Source organism: Miniopterus natalensis, chromosome 8, assembly GCF_054644295.1.
Source record: "Miniopterus natalensis isolate mMinNat1 chromosome 8, mMinNat1.hap1, whole genome shotgun sequence".
NCBI lineage: Eukaryota > Metazoa > Chordata > Mammalia > Chiroptera > Miniopteridae > Miniopterus > Miniopterus natalensis.
Window position 1 is genome coordinate 18,468,098 of NC_142088.1, and position 22,056 is coordinate 18,490,153.

Here is a 22,056-nt window from a genome sequence, read left to right on the forward strand (position 1 = left end):
CATACAAGAAGAAGTCTGGAGGCAGGCAGATCAGGCAGCCTCTTGCCATCCTTTCTCAGTGTCAGCTTAGGTCTTTTATGGTTGCAAGATGGCACGTGGTAGGCATCACATGCAGACAAAATAATACCTAATAGGGAAGACCACTGTTTTTCCTTTTGAGTAAAATCTTTCCCATAAGCCCCTGACACACTTACCTCACATTGGCCCACCCTCTTATTGGCCAGAACTGTGTCCCATGCACATGTGTAACCTAGATACTGTTAAGAAGGGGAGCAATGTGATCATAGGGAGCAGTCATGTGTTACTTCTTGGGACTTAGACTATAGCTCCTGCCTCTCCTGAAGCACATGGCTATACAGAAAATAGTAGATTCCCAAACAAAACAAAAAACTTGAGTTCTGTTAGGAAGGAGAAAGGGGAGATGACTCTTGGGTAGGTAATGAACAATATTCATAACATTAAGCTTGGAGAAGGTTAGTATTCTGTTTTCTTTGTAGATAAATATCACCTAGCACTTTTGTCTCTTAACTTTGGTGTTTTTTGCTCATTTCCTTTCTCCTTCTGCCTTAGTAGATTTATTAGTTGAATAAATCCAATACTGTATAAATGAAAAAGTGTGATATGTGGAGTGTAGTTTGAATCGAGTTAATTAAAAAATACATTGATTACGAGGTTCAAGATGGCGTCAGTTTGAGCAGAAACTACATTGACATTCTCCCAGGACCAAACTGTAATTACAACTAAAATACAGAAAAACCACCCTGAATAATCAACTGCAACTGAAGACCAGCTGGGGAGCACCCTCATAACCAAAGATCTAAAGCAGAGACTGCATAGAGACTGGCAGGAAGTGGGGAGGAGCAAGAGGGCTGACTGGGCTCCCACAGGCAGCAGCTGAAGTCCAGAGGGAGATCTCAGCTGTTGGGGGTCCCATTGAGAACTCTAGGGCCTAAACCCCAAGCTGGGCTCCCCAGCCCAGAGCACCAGAACAAAAAAAGGTGCCCACCTAACATCTGGCTATGAAAAGCAGCAGGGTTTCTGTCTGCCAGGGAGAGACGGCTGGAAATGCAGGCACCCTCTTAAAGGGCCAACACACAAAGATTAGTATGCAGCCACTCATCTTGGACTCCAGTGGAGACAGAGTGGATCAGAGCTGTGCGAGGAGAATCCGGGGGGGGGGGGGGGGGGGGGATGGCTGGGAGAATAGATCTCAGAAAGCACCCATCTGGACTCTGGTGCTGAGTCATTCCTCCATATGACAGAACATATTTTCTCAGGCAGACATTTACCTTCCAAGCAGTTTTTGCCTGGGGGGGAAAGCAATTGCCCCACCCTGCTGGAAAACCTCTGGCCCACCCTGTGTGGTTTCTACAGCCTGAGGCTCCTTAAGAGACTGATAACAATCAGACACTCCACCCTGTGGAGTTTCTAAAGCCTGAGGCTCATTAAGAGACTAAATAACAGCCTCTGGGTGCTTTGAGTCTGCCTGATTTGCTTCTGGACCCAGGGCCTGGAAAAGCAGACCTTAGTGCACATCTTGGTCCTGTCCAAACACACACAGCCCCAGCAGAGGAAACCACAAGCTGTGGAGTGCGGAAAACTTCAAACAGGGTACTTAAGGCCAGTCATAAACAGTGTCTGACATTGGCCTGAACCAGGGACCATTCAAAAGACTGAGAGTTCTAGCAGATCTACCTAATATAATAGAAACAAATACAAATAAGCAGCAAAAATGGGGAAACAAACCAACCAAAAAGCCCTAAGTGAAAGAACAAAAGAATTCTCCAGAAGAGCTAAATGAAATGGAGATAAGCAATCTATCAGATACAGAGTTTAGAATACTGATCATAAGGATGCACAACATGAAAAAGCATATAGAAACTATGAAGGAAATTAAGAATGACAGTAGAAATAAAAAAACCCAGCAGATTAAGGGAAGCTGAGGATCGGCTCAGTGAATTAAAAGAGAGGGTAGAAAAAAAAATCACTCAATCAGAGATCCAAAAAGAAAAAACAATTAAAAAACAGAACAGTTTAAGGGAGCTGTGAGACAACATGAAATGTAACAATATTCACATCATAGGAGTGCCAGAAGATGTAGAAAGTAAGCAAGGGTTAGAGAATCTGTTTGAAGAAATAATGGCAGAAAACTTCCCTAACCTGGTGAAGAAAAGAGTCACACAAGTTCAGGAAGCACAGAGAGTCCCAAGCAAGAAGAACCCAAAGAGGTCCATACCCAGACACATCATAATTAAAATGCCAAAAATTCAAGACAAAGAGAGGACCTTAAAGGCAGCAAGAGTAAAGCAAGCTGTTACCTACAAAGGAACTCACATAAGGCTGTCAGCTGATTTCTCATCAGAAACTCTACAGGCCAGAAGGGAATGGAATAAAGTATTCAAGGTAATTCAAAACAAGGATCTGAAACCAAGACTACTCTATCCAGCAAGGCTATCATTCAAAATAGATGGTGAAATAAAGAGCTTATCAGACAAAAAAGAGCTAAAGGAGTTTATCACCACAAAACTAGCATTGCAGGAAATGTTGAAGGGGCTGCTGTCTACAAGAGACCCACCTCAGAACAAAAGACTCACACAGGCTGGAAAAAAACCCCACAACTTCTAGAGGACTTTAAAAGAGAGATTGACAGCAATACAGTTATAGTAGGGGACTTGAACACCCCACTGACATTACTGGATAAATCTTCCAGACAAAAAATCAACAAGGAAACAGTGACTCTAAATGATACACTAGATTAGATGGATTTAATTGACATTTACAGAAGATTCCACTCCAAGGCTGCAGAATAGGCATTGTCCTCAAGTACACATGGGACATTGTCAAAGATATACCACATGTTAGGACACAAAACAAGTCTCTCCAAGTTCAAAAAAATTGAAATCATATCAAGCATCTTCTCAGACATTTACACAATGGAATACTATGCAGCTGTAAAAACGAAGGATCCTTACCCTTTGAGACAGCATGGAGAGTATTATGCTAAGCGAAATAAGCCAGTCAGAGAAAGACAAGTGTCACATGATCTTACTCATATGCGGAATCTAATGAACAAAATAAACAGATGAACAAAATAGATCCAGAGACATAGAAACATGAAAGAGACTGACAAATCTCAGAGGGAAGACAGGAATGAGTGGGTGGGTGGGGAGAGATTAACATAAGAATTTATATGCATATACGCATAACCCAAGGACACAGACAATAGTGAGGTGAAGGCTTGGAGGGAGGGGTACAGGGGAGAGGATCAGTGGGGGAAAAGGGGGGATATTTGTAATACTTTCAACAATAAAGATAAATTTTTTTTAAAAAGACACAATCCCCCCAAAAACTAAAAAAACATTGATTAGACAGAGTATACTTTCCGGTAAAAACGTTGATTCAATGCTTCTGCTGCTCCCTGATAGCCTAGTCATGGCCAGCTGTCTGTCACTTGTACTGTGCTCTCTCATGGACTTCTGCCTTTTACTTGTACTTATTCCTCTGTACAGGAAGTCCTCACTGTTTTTTCACATGTAGCAGATACGGAGGATTGCCTCTCCAGGCCTCAGTTCTATCCTCCTAGTAATCTAGTTGGAGAGACCGGAAACCTCAAAACCACATTTCTCAGACTCCCTTGCAGCTATGGTCTGAATCTGAAATACATTCAGTCAACCAGGTGCACTCCTGTAAGATTTGCAAGGAGGAGGCACCATTCTGTTGTTATTGTTACTGGCAAGCCAGATTAGGGAAGTAATGTTAATAGGCATTTAATGTTGTTGGACCCCGTGTCCTGTCTCAGCGTCTGATGACCAGTTTCATAGGTATGAAGAGCAGAGGCGGCAGCAGCCTGGCTTCTGGAACGTAGCTCCTACAGTGGGCCCTTGAACTCAAGAGTCCAGGGAGAGCTTCATGACTTTTGTGCCTCCAGCTAGTCCAACAATTTTGTAAGCACCTGCTTGATCCTCAGTATTAAATCTTTCTCTGCTTAAAATACCTAGAGTGGTTTCTGTTTCCTATACTAAACCCTGACTGATAGATCACCTACTCATATTCAGTCTTTGAAACACAGCCAGGGTCCTCCCTGAGCCAAGAGGCTGGGCTAGGTGCCTCCTCTGCACCTCCACGATGCCCTGCCCTGTAAGTCCATGCCTCATCATGTTTGCACCCTTGGCACCAGCGCTTGGCTCATGGTATGTACAGTGTCAATATTCACTGAACTGAAACTTCCTCTGCCAAGATACCAGGAAGGTTCTGAAATCTAATCTAAGGAGCGTCCTACTTCATGCCTGGTCTGCAAATCCCAAAGAATAAGTTGGCTCTAGACTTACCGAATTCCAGATGAATCCAGAGCCTGTAGTTTTTCCACACATTATCCCCCACAGACACTAGAATTGAAGATTTGCCCTGGACCCCAGGAAAGGGATGCTAAGTTGTTTATCTTCAGATTTATTATCTGGTGGTTCTCAGGACTCTCTACTTGCTGGAACTACAATAAGACTTGCAATCAATGACAACATAGGTTTTGGAGTCAGGAAAACCCAAGTCGGAAGGTGTGTAACCTTGGGTAACAAGTTATTTAATTTGTCTGAACCTCAGTTTATTCATCTATAAAATGGGGATAATCACATCAACCTTACAGGATTCTTGGGGGTAAAAGAGGTTATATGTGTAACATGCTTAGCACAGTATGTGCATTATTGGAAATGCTTCACACACATCAGTTGCTGTTATTGTGGTTGTCGTTGTTAACTTAAGCATCACTGTACCACAATTCTGTTGCTACAAAATTTTTTCTGCAGCCCAGACTCCTATGCAATTAGACTAGAATGCATTTTTCTAACACCTTCTCCTGAGGTATTCCATATTATATATTGGCGTGATTAACCCTTTTTGCAGAAGATTCAGCCAGGCCCGAGTTTGGGGCTATTCCGAGGCAATAAAACAATCTATGTCAGTGGTTCTCAGCACTAGCTGAATATCAGCATCACCAGGACAGTTAAAAACAAAACGGCACCAAAAGCAAACTAACAAACGAAACGAAAAAACAATGTCTGGGGCCCAAACCCCCAGATTCTGATTTAACAGGTCCCAAGCACCAGCGTTTCTTAAAGTTCCCAAGGTGACTATAATGTGCAGCCAGGAGCCACTGCTCAATATGGGAAAGATTAGTACATTCATTACTCCGAGGGAAAAGACACAGGCTTTGAGTTTCTGTAATCTCCACCACCACGGAGGAAGGGAGAAGACTGAAGATTAGAGTTGAATTACTCCGCTTCTAACGTGAGTAAGACACTCTCATTATGAACTTGTACAAATGACTCACTATGTTAATCCTCTGGTGAGTGTCTTGGTTTCTTGTCTAGAGGTGTTTGATTTGATGAGAACTAATCAGAAATGCTCGAGGACATGTAAGGAGCTGGCGTGAAAATACCTGTGAGGGCTTCGTGTTGGCTCACAGGTGTCTATCCTGTGCCAACACTGCACGCTCTCGGCTGGTGGTTGATGTCAGGTGTTTGCACTTTGATCCATGGCAAGTGAACTGATCCCTGCTTTGGCATCAGATTTAGCTGGGATCTAAATGCTAGAGATAGCTGGTGACAGCTGAGAGTGTGCTCAGACACAAAGTACATCTAAAAAAATGTAAATTTTTTTTTCATTATTAAAGTAATATACAAAAGGAGCCCTGGCCGGTTTGGCTCAGTGGTTAGGGTGTCAGTCCACCAACCCAAGGGTCTCGGGTTTGATTCCAGGTCAAGGGCGCATACCTGGGTTGCAGGTTCAATCCACGGGCCTGGTCAGGGGGAGTGTGGAAGGCAACCAACTGATGTGTCTCCCTCACATCGATGTTTCTCTCTCTCTCTCTCCCCCTCCCTCCCTTCCACTCTCTCTAAAAGTCGATGGAAAAAATATCCACAGGTGAAGATTAACACACAAAAATACAATAATATACAAAAGGAAATATACAAGATTGGGAAAACAGAAAAATAGAATAAACCATAGTAGATAATAACAACCAAGACCTGTATAGACTTACCAGGTGCTAGACAAGGCTCTAAGCCTTTTACCATATAGATTCATTTACCCCTCAATACAACACTATGAGGTAGATAACTATTTGTTACTCCATTTTAGAGGAAAGAGGACCTGGAGCTGTTAGGTGACTTGTCCAAGGTGGCACAGCTATTAAAGGCAGAGCCAAGGTCCTGACTCATGCTGCATTTAACAGGGCATGGTCAACCTTAGATACAGCTCTCATAAGGTAAGCTGTATTCAAGGATTCAATGCCAGTTGCTTAAGTTTAAAGAGTTAATTTCAGTTGTCATTAATTCATCCATTTGTCTCACAGCTTAATTGAAGGCATCTAATCAAGACTGTTCCTGGCTTGATTATCAAGATATTGAAGAGTATACTAAGACTACTGTCTATTCATTCCTATAGCATTAAACTCTCAAGTGTCTCAACAGAATAATACATGTATAATCAACACAAGTTTAGTAAGATTAAAAATGCTGTAACTATTCCCTGATGACAGAATCCAAAACCAACACTTTAAAACTTTTGGAATGTCACTCACTTACTAGATGGGATGGTTAGTTAGCATCATCGTCTGCATTTTCATCAATTAATAAACACACCATGGACAATAATTTAAGTTGAATTTCATGAACTTGGCTTTGTAGAAACATGTTTAATATAGCAGTAGTGTCTTCGACTCAGAAATTGGTGTTTTTTGGATAGATGGATGGATGGAAGGTATATGAGTAAACTAATAGACTAGAATGTTTGACAATGTTCTGGGTGCTTACAAATGCATCTTAAAAATAATTTAATGTTGCCTGGCCGGCGTGGCTCAGTGGTTGAGCATAGACCTATGATCCAGGAGATGGAGGTTTGATTCCCGGTCAGTGCACGTGCCCAGGTGGCCAGCTGGACCCCCAGTGGGGGGCGTGCAGGCAGCAGCCGATCAATGACTCTCTCGTCATTGATGTTTCTGTTTCTTTCCCTCTCCCTTCTTCTCTCTGAAATCAATAAAGATATACTTTTAAAAAATGATTTAGTGTTATCTAGCTTGTTGAATAATAAATTATGACTCAGGAGAAAATTTTGATTTCTATGCTTTCCAATGACTGAATAAGTAACTTCAGGCAAGTCATTATGGTGCCAGTTTTATCTGATTGTTGTAAGGATTAAATGAGCTAACATAAATGAATTATTTAGCACCCTGCCTAATACATGTTAAACAGTCAGCATATTTTAAATTGAAGAATGATTTTTAAAAAAGCAAAAATTCAAATGGTACAAGAAGCTATGCAATGCAAAATAATTCTCTTTTGGCAACGTTTTCTGCTGTTATTACTACCATTATTAGAGATCTATAAGCAAAAATAACATTTCGCTATTATTGATTAAGCAGAGAGAGGTTTACAAACCAGTAGATAATATCGTTTGAGTCAGAACCATGTGAAATAACACAAGTATTCTGGCTAAATTCCAGTGGGAGTGATTAACATTCTCCAACTTCAAATAATTTTTATTATTAGCCAACACTTGTCCATCCCCAATAATACACACGTTGCACAAAGGGCACCAAATGAGACAGCCCTCCCCTGGCATGTTCCCAGTCTGCACATACTTTCCAATGAGGGTTTCCCTTTCTTTTTGACTGTATTCCACGGTTTTTCAACTCCCACTATTTTCAACCCTGGCAAATTTGCCCACTGAGAGTGCCAAGTATTTCCAAAAACCAAAAGAGATAAAATATGAGCACCTGTAGAATTCCAGGGAATGAAAGAGATGTAAGGTTCATGTAAAACATACTTATTAATAGTTCTGATGTTTGTGAAGCTATTGGTATCTATTGTTTTTAACTCTAAGGCTGGGATTAATACACGCGTTTTTCATTATTTCCCAAAAAGCCTTGTTGAGACACGGAAGGGAGAGGGTTATTCTGCCAGTTAGTCTCTCAAGCTGTGCAAAATGGAATCCAGGACACAGGAACAATAACCGCGGCCTGTCTCACCCCTTCAGTCCGGCCCTGCGTCCTTCACGTCCCCGGGCCCTCCAGTCTTTTTTCACCCCCTTCCCAGGAGGAAGGAGTGGGGGGGTGGGAAACAATTCAGGGCCTCTTTGTAAGCGTGTGAATGAATTTCAAGTATGCTAAACACCTCAGTCTTCCAACCTAATTAGAACACGTAGAAAAAGAGGCATTTTTAGGACATTTGAAACTTGTAGCATAAAAACCCATCTAGAGAGCGCCGCTGTGCGCCCCGCAGTTGGGGCGCCCAGCAGGTCTTCCCGCGGGGGGCCCCAGCCCCCGGCGCCCCCGGCCCGCGGCCGCAGCGGGCAGCTGAGCAGCCGCAGCCCCCAGGGGGCCAGCGCCCTGCGCGTCGCAGAGCCGGGAGGCGGCGTTACTTCGCTCGGCGGGGAACTGCCTGGGATTTCAGACCTCGGCTAATGAAGGATTAACGTCTCTCGAGTCTTGCAAAGACAGAAAAAATCACTGTCTTGTCGCAACCGTAAGATTTTGCTACGAAATGGAAGAGTCAAGGTTGAAGGCATGCAGCTACCTATTGTACACAGGGGAGTAGTTAAAATCGTGGAAGCCGCAGCCCAGCTACCTGGGTTCGAATTCGGGTGTGCCATTTGAGCGTCTCCCAGGGGCCAGGCGCTCGGGATGCCGCAGGGAACGAGATGGGCCAAGTTAGTGCCTTGCTTGAGTTTCTAAACCTCTGCTTCTTCACCTGGAAGAAGTACGTGCCCCAGAGAATTGTTGCAAGGAATCTGGCCTCTTGCATTAAGATGTAAAAGATGAACGCGCTGTCCCGGGCACAGCAGGGGCTCAGTCGCTGCTCTCTCGACGTGAGCTCACCTGGCACGAGGACAGCGCAGAGGGGAGCCCGGCGCCGCGGTGGAGAGCGGTTCTCTGAGCGGCCCTTTTACACGCGCCGGCCTCTGCGCGAAGGCCCCGCCGCAGAGGGACAGGCAGGGCCCCGGAGCCAAGGCGCCTAAGCTCGAGCATTCCAGGAAAGGAGCCGCGCCGCGCGCCGCGCCGAGCACTCCTCGGAACTTCGAGCTAGGGTTTCCCGCCCCGGGTCTCAAGAAGGCGTGATTAGCATTCGCTCCGCCCCCGCCGCTTCCCGGCCGGCGATTGGCCCGCGCTGCTCGGCTGCCCGCTCTGGGCGGGGCCGCAGGGCGCGGGAGGGGAGGCCCCGCTCGAGGAACAGGGGGCGGGGACCCGCGGAGAGCGTGGCGGGGCGGCCCACCAACCGAGCCCCAGCTCGAGGGGGCGGGGCCGGGGCGGGGCCTCCCGGCGGGCATTAGAAGCAGGTGACCGGGCGGAGTGGGAGAGGCTAGTCAGCCTGCGGCCGCGACTCCTCCGCCGCAGTCGCCGCCGCCGCGGCCGCCGCGCGCTGTTCCGCGCCAGCCGGAGGTGGGCGAACGGGTCCGAGTGCGCGGGGGAGGAGCCGAGCCGGGCGCGTCCCAGGAGCGCCGCCACCGCCCCCAGGAGTCGGCTGGAGCGAGGAGCCCCCTGCAGGGGAGGAGGCGAGCGGCGGGCGGGACGCGGCGGCGGGCGCGCACCATGCAGTCCCCGCGGGGCCAGCGCCGGCTGTTCGCGGTGCCGTGAGGCGGCGGGTCCTCCCGGCCGCCACACACCGCCTTCCTCTCGCCTAGGTGCTGCAGGCGCGTTCGCCCTTCGTGCGGCTTCGGGACCCCGGTGGAACGCACGGCCTGCCCCTGCCCCGCCCGGATCATGCGGGGGGCCCCGGAGGAGGAGAGGGCGAGTGACGGGCCTGCGGCGATCGCGTTCAGGGGGCAGCCCCCTCTCTGAGACGCCCCCACCTGCTGCCATGTGCCGCCGCCTCGTACACCCAGCCTATCGCCAAACTTTCCAGGTGCCAGCTTGGCTCTGAATCGCGTTTCTGAGGGGACTGTCCCAGGGACGGAGGACCCAGCCTGGTTGTGGAATATCTGCTTCTCTCCGGAGCCACGGAGGTGAGCGCCCGCGCCTTCCCCTTCTCCCCATTGCCCCTGGCCCTCTGCCCTTTTCTGGAGGGGGCCGATCGTTCTGACCCCGGGGTCCAGCCTGGAGGGCCAAGTGGAAAGGGAGGCGGGGAGTCAGAAGTTCGGTTTCAGGAGGTGGAAGGGGGAGAAGGGAGAGTTTAATCTAGAGATTTGGAGACCGCTTGCGGGGACTGAGCCGTTGACTCCCCTCTAATTGGGAGTGGTTGCAATTTTTCTTCTTTTTTAAAGAGTACTTTCCTTGGAATCGGAGCCCGAACTGCCCCTCCCAAACCCTATCCGGCGAAGAGCTTAGCGCGGAGGGAGGCAGCGCCTTCCCGAAACAGTTTATCTTGGGGCGGATTTCTTGAAGAGAAAAAGAACCAACAGGTTGCCAGCCCCGGCGCCACACTCCAGTCGGCGGAGAGGGAAGCCCCGGTCCCGGTTTCCCCTGCCGGCGTGGGCCCCGCGCGGGCTGTGCGAGGCGAGGGGAGGGAGGGGGCTATGGCTCGGCCTGACCCTTCTGCGCCGCCCTCGCTGCTGCTGCTGCTCCTGGCGCAGCTGGCAGGCCGAGCGGTGGCCGCCTCCAAGGCCCCGGTGTGCCAGGAAATCACGGTACCCATGTGCCGCGGCATAGGCTACAACCTGACGCACATGCCCAACCAGTTCAACCACGACACGCAGGACGAGGCGGGCCTGGAGGTGCACCAATTCTGGCCGCTGGTGGAGATCCACTGCTCTCCGGACCTGCTCTTCTTCCTGTGCTCCATGTACACGCCCATCTGCCTGCCGGACTATCACAAGCCCCTGCCGCCCTGCCGCTCGGTGTGCGAGCGCGCCAAAGCCGGCTGCTCGCCCCTCATGCGCCAGTATGGCTTCGCCTGGCCGGAGCGCATGAGCTGCGACCGCCTCCCGGTGCTGGGGCGCGACGCCGAGGTCCTGTGCATGGATTACAATCGTAGTGAGGCCACCACGGTGCCCCCTAGGATCTTCCCGGTCAAACCCACTGTCCCAGGCCCACCAGGAGCTCTGCCCTCGGGAGGGGAGTGCGCCGCTGGGGGCCCGTCGGTGTGCAAGTGCCGAGAACCTTTCGTGCCCATTCTGAAGGAGTCGCACCCGCTCTACAACAAGGTGCGGACAGGCCAGGTACCCAATTGCGCGGTGCCCTGCTACCAGCCCTCCTTCAGCCCCGACGAGCGCACGTTCGCCACCTTCTGGATCGGCCTGTGGTCCGTGCTGTGCTTTATCTCCACCTCCACCACTGTGGCCACCTTCCTGATAGACATGGAGCGCTTCCGTTACCCGGAGCGCCCCATCATCTTTCTGTCAGCTTGCTACTTGTGCGTGTCTCTGGGCTTCCTTGTGCGCCTGGTCATGGGCCATGCCAGTGTCGCCTGCAGCCGTGAGCACAGCCACATTCACTACGAGACGACGGGCCCTGCGCTCTGCACTGTCGTCTTCCTGCTGGTCTACTTCTTCGGCATGGCCAGCTCCATCTGGTGGGTCATCCTGTCGCTCACCTGGTTCTTGGCAGCCGGTATGAAGTGGGGCAATGAGGCCATCGCAGGCTATGCACAGTACTTCCACCTGGCCGCATGGCTCATCCCCAGCGTCAAGTCCATCACTGCGCTGGCACTGAGCTCCGTGGACGGGGATCCAGTGGCTGGCATCTGCTACGTGGGCAACCAGAACCTGAACTCGCTGCGCGGCTTCGTGCTGGGCCCTCTGGTGCTCTACCTGCTGGTGGGCACGCTCTTCCTCTTGGCGGGCTTCGTGTCGCTCTTCCGCATCCGTAGCGTCATCAAGCAGGGCGGCACCAAGACGGACAAGCTGGAGAAGCTCATGATCCGCATTGGCATCTTCACGCTGCTCTACACGGTGCCCGCCAGCATCGTGGTGGCCTGCTACCTGTACGAGCAGCACTATCGCGAGAGCTGGGAGGCTGCGCTCACCTGCGCGTGCCCGGGCCCGGACACGGGCCAGCCGCGCGCCAAGCCGGAGTACTGGGTCCTCATGCTCAAGTACTTCATGTGCCTCGTGGTGGGCATCACCTCCGGCGTCTGGATTTGGTCCAGCAAGACTGTGGAGTCCTGGCGGCGATTCACCAGCCGCTGCTGCTGCCGCCGGCGCCGGGGCCACAAGAGTGGAGGCGCCACTGCTGCCCGGGACTATGGCGAGGCGAGCGCAGCGCTCACGGGCAGGACAGGGCCACCGGGCCCCGCCGCAGCCGCCTACCACAAGCAAGTGTCCCTGTCGCACGTGTAGGAGTCCTCTGCCCGGAGTGAGGGGGAGGGGTGTTTTGTTTGGAAGCTTTGCCAAGGTCACTTCCGTTTACCTTCCTGGTGCTGATGCCCCCTCCTGGAGCAACTTGGAGAGAAGGGGGAAGGGCCCTTCCCAGGGAGTAGCTGTCCCGGGACTTCTCAGAGGGGCTCAGCTCACGTGTATTCTATTTTGCGTTTCTTACTGCCTTCTTTAAGAGAACCCTTTTAATTTAATATGTATTTTTCTTAATTTTTAACTTTGTTGCATTTTGGCAACAAAATTTACCTTTGCTTTGGGGGCTTTACAATCCTAACGTTGGCATTATAATGAAGTTCCACTTGGTTCAGGTTGCTTTGAACTGTGTGTTCTGAATTGGAAAAATATATTTCCTATATTTGTGTCTTTAAAAAAAATGTGAACAGTGAAAGTCTGGGTTACTATGACTGAGAATCCAATGGGTGTGCTTTTTCAGCTTGTTTCTCCTTCCACTGCTTAAAGTGTCCAAGATGTTTTAAGGTGAGCTGCTTGACCCTGTTTATGAAATTCCAGGTCATACCAAGGACTGCATAGTGTGGTTAGGGCCTCCCCAAAATGACAAGGTTAGGGAGTGTTTAGCGATTTTGTGTTCATTCTAGCTTTGTTTAGTGAGCTTCCGTTTCTTTTCTGTAGTACTTGTAATCATTCTCATTCTTAACAGCGCCAGCTTTTTGAATAAGTTAGAGGGAGCGTTGTAGTGCCCGGTATAAATATTTGGAGTAGTGAAGACCTAAGGGATGGAAATTGGTCGAGCTTGAATTCTAGACTGATAAGATGGCAGCTCTGTACCAGAGGAGTGGGTGGTTCTTAATAGGCTTCAGTGATCCCATTTTTTATTTATTTTTTTTACAAAACAACTTGTGTTATAATTTTGGTAAAAGTATAAACCCACTCCTTTCTTCTGGAACTACTTAGTGATAGTTGCTAAAGAGGGCTGCTTTGTAGATTTAAGGGCTAAAATGGATATACTTCCAGTAATTAAGTAAATTTCCAACATTTACTTGCTCCACCCCCATCCCACCTCCTTTATCATGTTAAACAGTCTTTTTGGTTTTCTTATTCCTCTCCCCTGGAGAGCTGTGATTAGAAACCACACCCACCCTCCAGTGAGGTGCTTGAACTGGGGGAGGGAAGCTGGCTACCTGTGAACAAACATTGGCAGCAATGAGAGAAAATGTGTCCCTGGACTTTGGACTAGTGTATGGCCAGATATTCCAAAAGCAGCAAGACGTTGCTCTCTGCAGTCTCTGAAAACAAATGAGGCCCATAGCACACTTGCGTTAGTTTTTTAAAATGTGGACCAAGGAGGAAAGCTGTTTTCCCCACCCTGACCTCAGTATATTGTTCTTTCCCTCTTTTTCTGAGAAAGCCTATGTACTGATGAACACGCACACATACACACACTTTGCTGTAAGACGATTCTGTTTGCTTTCCTTACCTGTCTAACCCATTGATACATGAAAGCCTATATGATGAACACACACACACAGATTTCTTTACTATTAGAAACTTCTGTTTGCTTTCCTAATCTGTTTAACCATTCATTCATGAAGAGTGTGAGGCCATGACTGGGGAAGGGGGTGACAGTGCATTGGCCAGCAAAATACCAGTGACGGGGGTTGAGTGGGTACTAAATTTAGGAAGCTAAAGTGGCCAAAGCAATTAAAATTTGAGAATGCCTCCCTAGGGAAACAAGTCTAGGGAATTTGTGCTTCATTTATACCAAAGTTGGAAAAGTAAGATTAAAGCCCAGTTCAATTTTTACTTCATGGTTATTAAGTAAACAAATGAATAGTTCCCATAGTGAATTTAAACGCTTTGCTGGGGGTGTGGGAAGCCTGGTATTACAGTTTTAACGACTCAGAAGCTGTTCACAGCTTTAAAACCGCACTGCTCTTACACATTCATCCTCTGAATCGATGAAAAGTTCAGTGGCTTTGACAAAACCTGGTACACACAGCCTAGAGAACATTTTGTGTGTCTTACTCCCCTACTTACTCAGAAGTGTCTTAGACCCTCGAAATGATTCCTGTCTGGGTGCAGTTCCTCTCCTATTTTCAAATGCCCTTTCCTGATCAACGTGACCTTCCCTCATTTAGTATATCTTCCCTGAAAGTACACAGATGGTTCAGCTGTCTTCAGTCACTGTGCCTGATTTGGATTGTCCCCCCCTTTGTCTTTTCCTTTGTGGAGGAATCTAGAAATGGTGCACAGTGTATCTAAAAGTTGTAGGATGAGTGGATGAAAATAATTTAATTCTTCACTTAAAATTATTTTTTTCATTTTGGCCACATGCCAAACTTAGAGTTAACACAAAGGATACAAGGCCCAGGAGAGGTGATACAGGTAATGCTTTTTGGGGTCTACTTTCAGAGCTGCCTTTTTGTTTTCAGTCTGTTTTCACCCTGCTTTCCTCCTTTCCCTCCAGGATAAAGCCCACCTGCTTCCCTGAAGTCTCCCTAATATCTACCACCCCACCCCCTACCCAGGGGAGAGAAGCCGAGCTATTTATGCTCATCCCCTATTTCCATCCCAACACTACCCCCCCCCAGCCATTTGCATTTTTATTATGCAAACCATTCATACTCATGGAAACAATGATAAACTGAAAGGTTGGGGGGGCGGTTAGCAACCTTCACAGCCAGCTTGTGAAGTGGGAGAGGGTTTGGGGACTCCGTTTGGTCTCACATGTACAGCCTTGGGGCTGTCCCTTTCACAGTTCAATTTTAAGCATTGTCTTACTTCCTACATTAGGGGGTGAAGATTTAGAAGGTGGTCTAAAGGAGCTAATGTGATCTCTCAGTGAATCAGTTGCCATGACCTTAGGAAGTGCTTTTAATTTATATTATTTCTTCCTCACATTTTGAAGTTGTCTAAATTGGCTGAAAAAATTTTTCTTGGTGCCTTATTGATTTATCCTTGCAAACCTTTGTCATATTTTCACCTGACCACTTCTAATGACGGGCCTGTGCGTGTGTGTTGTGTGTAATTGTGCGCATGTACAAGCTTAAATAATGTGCCGACAGCACTGTTTCCAAACTGGTATTCATTAGGCTGTTTCCTCCTGGGCCAGGGCTGCACTAATCCTGACACCGGCTGCCAGGAGAAAACCTCATGGATCCCACACTGAACCTTAATAACAGCATCCGTGACCTGCACTGTCAAGTACAGAATGGGACCCCCAGAGCTAGGAAATGTAGTTGTATATTTTAATGAACTGCTACCCCTGCTAAAGAGGCTTCTTTCACTTTTGTGCTCTACAGAAAGACCAAGGGGGGTAGAAGGGACAAAGCTTTGAATAACTGCTTTCTAACACCGAATGTGGCAAACAGGACAGAGCACATCACAAATCTAGGCAGGTGTGAGGTAGAGTGGCTGAGATTTGCCTGCTCCCTCTGCATGTCCTTTCTTGCTTCCTAAGTCCAATCAAGTGATCTTGGGAAAGAAATATGCCTGAGTTGGGGAGGGTGGTTCTGAAAGAAAAAGCTACCAAGACATTAAAGCAGGGTGAGGGGCAGGCAGGATGTAAGTCGCTAAGTAACCTGACTCAACTCACAAAGCTTCTAGCAGCTTGATGACAATTACAGGATTGATTTCAGCCAGGATAATGCCTGTGGTACATCATTTTACAACAATATTACTTCATGTTGTTACAAACTGTATGTATAGTATGTATGTGATGTGGGTCTGTATATACATAATATATATTATATATATATGAGAGATTTAGTGACTTTTGATACGGGTTTGGTGCAGGTGAATTTATTACTGAGCCAAATGAGGCACATACCGAGTCAGTAGTTCGAGTCCAGGGCATTTAATACTTTTTATGATTTCCATATATGTATAGTGCCTACCCCATGCAGTAGCTTCACAAAGACATCTCCAGAACTCCCGAATCAGAGCCAGCGATATTTTATTTGTAGACAATCAACTTGAATCTATAAGTTATTACTGGCAGATGATTATCATTCTGAGTCCATAGCATTAACAAATGGAAACCCAGAGCATCTTGAGTTTTTTTGTTTTCCTGGAATTCAATAGAACAGCTGTGTATGTGGTTATGTTAGTCTCATGATAATTTGCTGACCTTATTATTTCAGAAAAATTTTGTATGTATTATATTTGCTGGAAGGTAAAATAATGCTTTGAGATTTTTATCAAATATGGAGAGTAGTTATTTATGAAAAACAAAGAAATGTCTATTTTTGTTTCTTTGTTCCCAACTAATGTAGATAAATTTTAAAGTGCATTAAAGCAATGGTAAAGAAAATAAGCTGCTGTACAAGTCTTTTTCTCCTCATGCTGTTATGGAGACACACTGCTTTCTAAGAGTATCTGAGGAGATACGTGGATTCTGACTTCTTAATCAGATTTCTCAGATGTACTTAAAATATAAATGGTAATGTTTTATTAATAGGAAAATCAAGCTAATTCCAATCACCAGAAACAGAACTAATGAAAACTTGTTTTACCTGAATATACTTCATAGGTTTCTCCTGCTGATCCTCTTATTGTTTCATGATTGACTTGAAGACTTGAGGGGAAATACACGTAAGAACAGAGACATTGCCTGAGACTGTTGTGTTTTATCAACCCTCCATCTAGACTGTATGCCAGCAATTTTCAACCTTTTTTATCTCACGGCACACATAAATGACTAAAGTTCTGTGGCGCACCAAAAAACATATTTTTTGCCAATCTGACCAAAAAATAGGTATAACGGTGATTGCTTTACCAAAATAATAGTAATAATAATAATAACCTACCCTTTTTGCTCCAAAGTGACTTCTTTAAAAATCAGATGCCTATGCTTCTGTAGAAGGATTTCTGGTACCAAGAATTAACCAATCAGACACAACCTGATTATCCAGCGTGACCAATAAAATGCAACTCTATAATATGACCTATATATTTATGGCTCAAGACAGGGCATTCACACCAGACAGCTATTATGTTGGCTGTTGTCATTTTTTTATTTGACAATCTAAGGGAAAAGAGGTTAGTGCCCCTGACTAAACAGGTCAGGTGTTGTCACTGGTTGAGAGTCGCTGCTGTATACTGAACCTATTGGAGTAGACGGTGCTGTTGTTCTGTGTCTGGTTGGGGAACAGGAACTCCAAACTATTCATCATTCACCAGTTAGTCCCACAATTTGATATTAAGCTGTAAATACAAGTCAGGGAACCCAGATAAGAGGATATAAGTTGATTTAGATTTGGCACCTACCTGATAATGTGGGCAGATGCTTAGTGAACCTGAGATGCTGTTGTCAGGGTGCTTTCTTACTGTCCGTTGTTTTGGCAAGATGCAGGTTAGCTACCAGTCTACCAACCACCACCATGTGAATGCCTGGTTTATCTGTTCCCCAGCAGTGCTCTGAGGCATAAGCATGGGAGAAAACAGGTAATTAGGAGCTGACAATGTTGTTTGGGGGAGATAAGACAAATCCAATAATGAGAGTATATAATTCAATGTCTAAGTGCTGGGAACATGATTAGATTGGTTCATAAGTGAGGGCAATTGGGAGAAGAGTGAATGCAGTAGTTGAGCTGGATCCTAACGGAAGAGCATCTGTACCTTACCTGTACAGGACTCTAGCTGGCACCTCTTCCCAGTGCTTTCTCAGTGCTCATTAACTCCCAGTGGAGAAGGGAGGCAAGGGCAACGTCACAAGCTGGAGCAAAGGGAATGGTGGGACTTAGGCAGTTGGAGAAACAGGTGGGCCCAGAGTTTTACTGGTAATAATGCTTCCCTTAGTGATTTAATTACAGAGCTCTTTAGTTTGTCGTGGATGGAAACATGACTGAGAGGAAATAGCATCGTCATGTGCATAGACTTGGGAGCTAGACTAGGGATTCTAATCCCAGCTCCACCATTTAAAGGCTGTGTGGTCCTGGACATATTCTTTAACCTGTTAGTACTTCAGTTTTCTCATCTGTGAAAGGGGGATAATAATAATACTCATATCCTAGGAGTCAGAGGATCTGAAGGATTAAATCATGCTGAGGCAAGGTGGGGCAAAGTGAGGAGGAAGCAGCTGTTCAGGCATGGAGTGGAAGGAATTGAGCCCTGGCCTGTGTACTCATTGGTTAGAGCATTGACCAGCATACAAAAGGGTCTTGGGTTTGATTCCTGGTCAAGGGTACGTACCTGGGTTGCAGGTTCAATCCCCCGCCCCGGTCAGGCTGTGTGGAAGGCAACCAATCAATGTGTCTCTCAGATCCATGTTTCTCTCCCCTCTCCCCACCCTTCCACTCTAAAAAATCAATGGAAAAAATGCCCTCCTCAGATGAGGATTACCAAAAAAAAAAAAAAAAGGGAATTGAAACACTAGGTTTTCTTTTCTTTTTTTTTTAACATATCTTTATTGATTTCAGAGAGAGGAAAGGAGAGGGAGAGAGATAGATAGAAACATCAATGATGAGAGTCATTGATCGAGCCAGCAACCTGGGCATGTGCCCTGACTGGGAATCGAACCCCGATCACCTGGATCCCAGGTCAATGCACAACCACTGAGCCACGCCCAGCAGGGCCTAGGTTTTCTAATCTGAGTCTGCATAAGAATATTTAGGGCTATTGAAAAGGCAGCCTATTCTTAGGAATTGAGGAGATTTGATGGGTCTGGAGCCCAAGAAACTGCTGCTTGTTATTTTGTTTTTGTGGGTTTTTTTAGGTTTACAAAAGAGCTGCAAAGGTAATTCAGAGTTTCTGTATGCCCTTCCTTACCCATTCTTCCTCATGTTAACCTAGCATAGTATGTCAAAACTAACAAGTCAACAGTGGTTCATCACTATTAACCCCAGACTTCATGTGGATTTCACCAATTTCCACCACTGTTCTTTATCTGTTCCGGGATCCAATCCAGGATTCTACATTCCATTCAGAGAGACTTTGTTTTCCATAGGCTCTTGCAGGTAATGAGAGGTGGTCTGGGGACATCTTGAGAAACACTAGGAGGTGCAAAGGACTAAGCAAAGTCAAATTGCCCCATCCGACATTGGGGAGATGTCTTGAGGCAGAAGGAGGTAAGTTGGTGCAGCGGGTGGCTATAGGTGGTTGATTTTAGAATTGGGATGGAATCCCCTCAGTCAGTTGAGGGGGTCACTTTAAGAAGCGAGATCTATTCCTAATGCCAGTAGAAATGAATTTGGGGGTTTGGAACGTGGGGATGCTGCCTAGACTGAGGAGATGCATCTAGGGTTGGGGGCAGGTCAGGGGAGACAGCAAGTGCAGTGAGCTGGGAACAGCTGCTTTGGAGAACCCTGGAGGGCTCAAATAGGGGATTAAAGGGGATTACAAGGGGCAAGTTAACCTGCAAGCGGTATGAAACTTGTATTTCCTGGAACCTGATGATAATGCTTTGGAAATGGGTCATAGTAACCAACATGATGCGTTGCCCAGTGGACATTAGCAGAAGGTCAAAGGGTAAAGGCTGAGATGATCTAGTTGAGGGGGAGCCCTAAACGGCAGTGGGATGGGAGGGGACAGAGCGCTGAAGGTTAGTACAATTGAGAAGAGTAAGATAAATAGATGTTTCAAGAAAATGCCAGCAGAATCATTTGAGGTCTTTAAGTAAATACTATTGATAACTTCTGATGCTCTCACAGAATTTCTCTAGCCATTCAAATTACTTAGCTCCCTTCACAGCAGTTACAATAATCACCTAACGTGTTCTTTTTAAACGATTAACCTTTTTTTATTCGACTCCGGATTCCTCTTAATTTCTAAACGATTTCACTTTCCTAGTTCTTTTTGCACCCTAGAGATGCTAAGCCACAAACTGGTATTCTTAGAATTTGTTTCATATTACATGGTCTCTCACCTGGCAAACCCATTTGAAATAGTTGAGTGGAAACTGCCTCAGAAACCAAACAGACTGAGCCTGTGCTGAAGGGCTGCACGGTGTTTTGTGTTGCTTACTGGCAGTGTCAGGCTGACCAGGATGGTGAGTGGCTAAATGAAGACTTTAGGTAATCTAATCCTTAGCTTGTTGGTAGATGCTGGGTATAAACGGCAAGTTCTTCACTGAAACGAACACTTACCTGGAGATTTCTCTGCCAGCTGTCAAGTGCTTTTCCAAGTAGCTCTGTACTCCAGAATGCAGCGTCTGGGAGAGGGAACAGGCTAGTCATTTTAGATGTGGTCACGGAGAAGGCTTGGGTGATGAAAGATTTTAGCTAACCTACATGCCATAGCTAAACATTTCCAAAAGCACTGCACAACCTGAATACAGAGTGAATTCTTTTCTGGTAAATACTGGCTTCAGCATTTTTTTTAAAAATCAAGGAATAGTGTATTTATAGACATAGGAAAACTAAACCAAGAAATGAACGATGAGCTGTTACAAAACCAGGATTCAGTACTGCTGGATTTTAATAATGTGTGGGCACACGAGATATAATAAGAGTAAATATGAAAGGAAGGGCCATGCTGGAATCTGGTACAGCATGGAAGAAATTTCTCTTTAACATTGGGCCTTAAGTTGTTTTAGGATGAACCATATGAGATTGCTGACAGGAAACCATTTTTGACACACAAAAATGACAATTTTATTTGGCTTAAACGTATTTCAGACCTTTGTCTCTTCCTTGTAATGAAGTCAAAAGTTCAGTTCACAATATACTAGAGTTAAAATTTCATTGAGGTCCAGCATTCCAATAGGGAAAAAACTAAGAATGAAAATAAATTTGAGTCAGGGTAGTCAGATATTCTTTCATAGTCATTACTTTAGGGAACAAACTCTTCCCAGGTAAAAAGTCCTGAGAAAACTGCCATTTACCACCCTACTAGTAAGTAGTTTCCATGCCCCATAACATCTATTAGAGAACCTACTAACTTTCAGTGATGTTTACATTCTTACCCTAAGTGGACTACATTTCCCAGTTATCAATATGGCCATACTACCTTCTAGAATTAAAGCCAAAGGGGAGCGTGCAATTTTTAGTGATTCTAGTTATCCCATCAACTTGTTCCCCAAACCAGAGTCATGTCCAATGTCCCTTCTCCAAACGTGTTTTTTTTTAACCTTTGACCACTCGTGTATGTCAGCATTTCTGCTTAGAAGCTAGCATATTACTATGGGGTGCAAACTAGCTTACAGTGATATATTATTTGTCCTAAACTAAATCAGGTTATTTATTCTAATCAGCAATTTATCAAGAACAAGTGATAAGATTTGACCTTAGGTAATGAAATAAGGTGCATGGAAATATAGCAAAACTATCAGGATTTACTGAGTATTGCTCAATGCTCAAGCTGAGTGGCTAAGGTCTTAGTTGCAAAGAAATCTTAGATAATTTGGTATACTTCTAACTGAAATTTAAGTCTGAAAATAGCATTTTAAATCAAAAAATTTTATCCTGACCCAAGGATCTGTCCACTGATTTTAAAGAGAATGGAAGCGAGAGAGAGGAACATCTACGTGAAAGAGAAATACCAATTGGTTACCTCCTGTATGGGCCCTGAGATCAACCTGCAACCTTTTGATGTATGGGACAATGTTCCAACCAACTGAGCCACCCAGCCAGGGTTAAAATCAAAGTATGTGGTTTGTTTAGTCACCCTCCTTACAGTGACACAGTTCTAGTTCCTGTTCTTCCATTTTCTGACCCGTTAAACTGTTTGAAATCCTCAAATAACTCACATTCTGATCTACAGTTTCCCTGTAATTCCTTTCTCTCTGGTATGTTTTACCTAATTTTATCTTCCAATGTACTTTTTCCTCTTGGCACAATAATGAACTATTCAAAGATGTCA

At 46.0% G+C, this 22,056-nt stretch overlaps 1 protein-coding gene and 1 pseudogene across 1 annotated transcript; one reads left to right on the forward strand and one right to left on the reverse strand.

Annotated features, from left to right (window-relative positions):
- Window positions 1-9,095: 9,095 nt before the first annotated feature.
- LOC148092564 (uncharacterized) lies at window positions 9,096-9,850 on the reverse strand (annotated as a pseudogene).
- On the forward strand, window positions 9,601-12,711 carry FZD5 (frizzled class receptor 5). The gene is made up of 2 exons (XM_016196716.2): window positions 9,601-9,993; window positions 10,252-12,711. The coding sequence occupies exon 2, from the start codon at window positions 10,504-10,506 to the stop codon at window positions 12,262-12,264; it is 1,761 nt and encodes a 586-aa protein (XP_016052202.2). The 5' UTR covers window positions 9,601-9,993; window positions 10,252-10,503; the 3' UTR covers window positions 12,265-12,711.
- The last annotated feature ends 9,345 nt before the right edge of the window (window positions 12,712-22,056 follow it).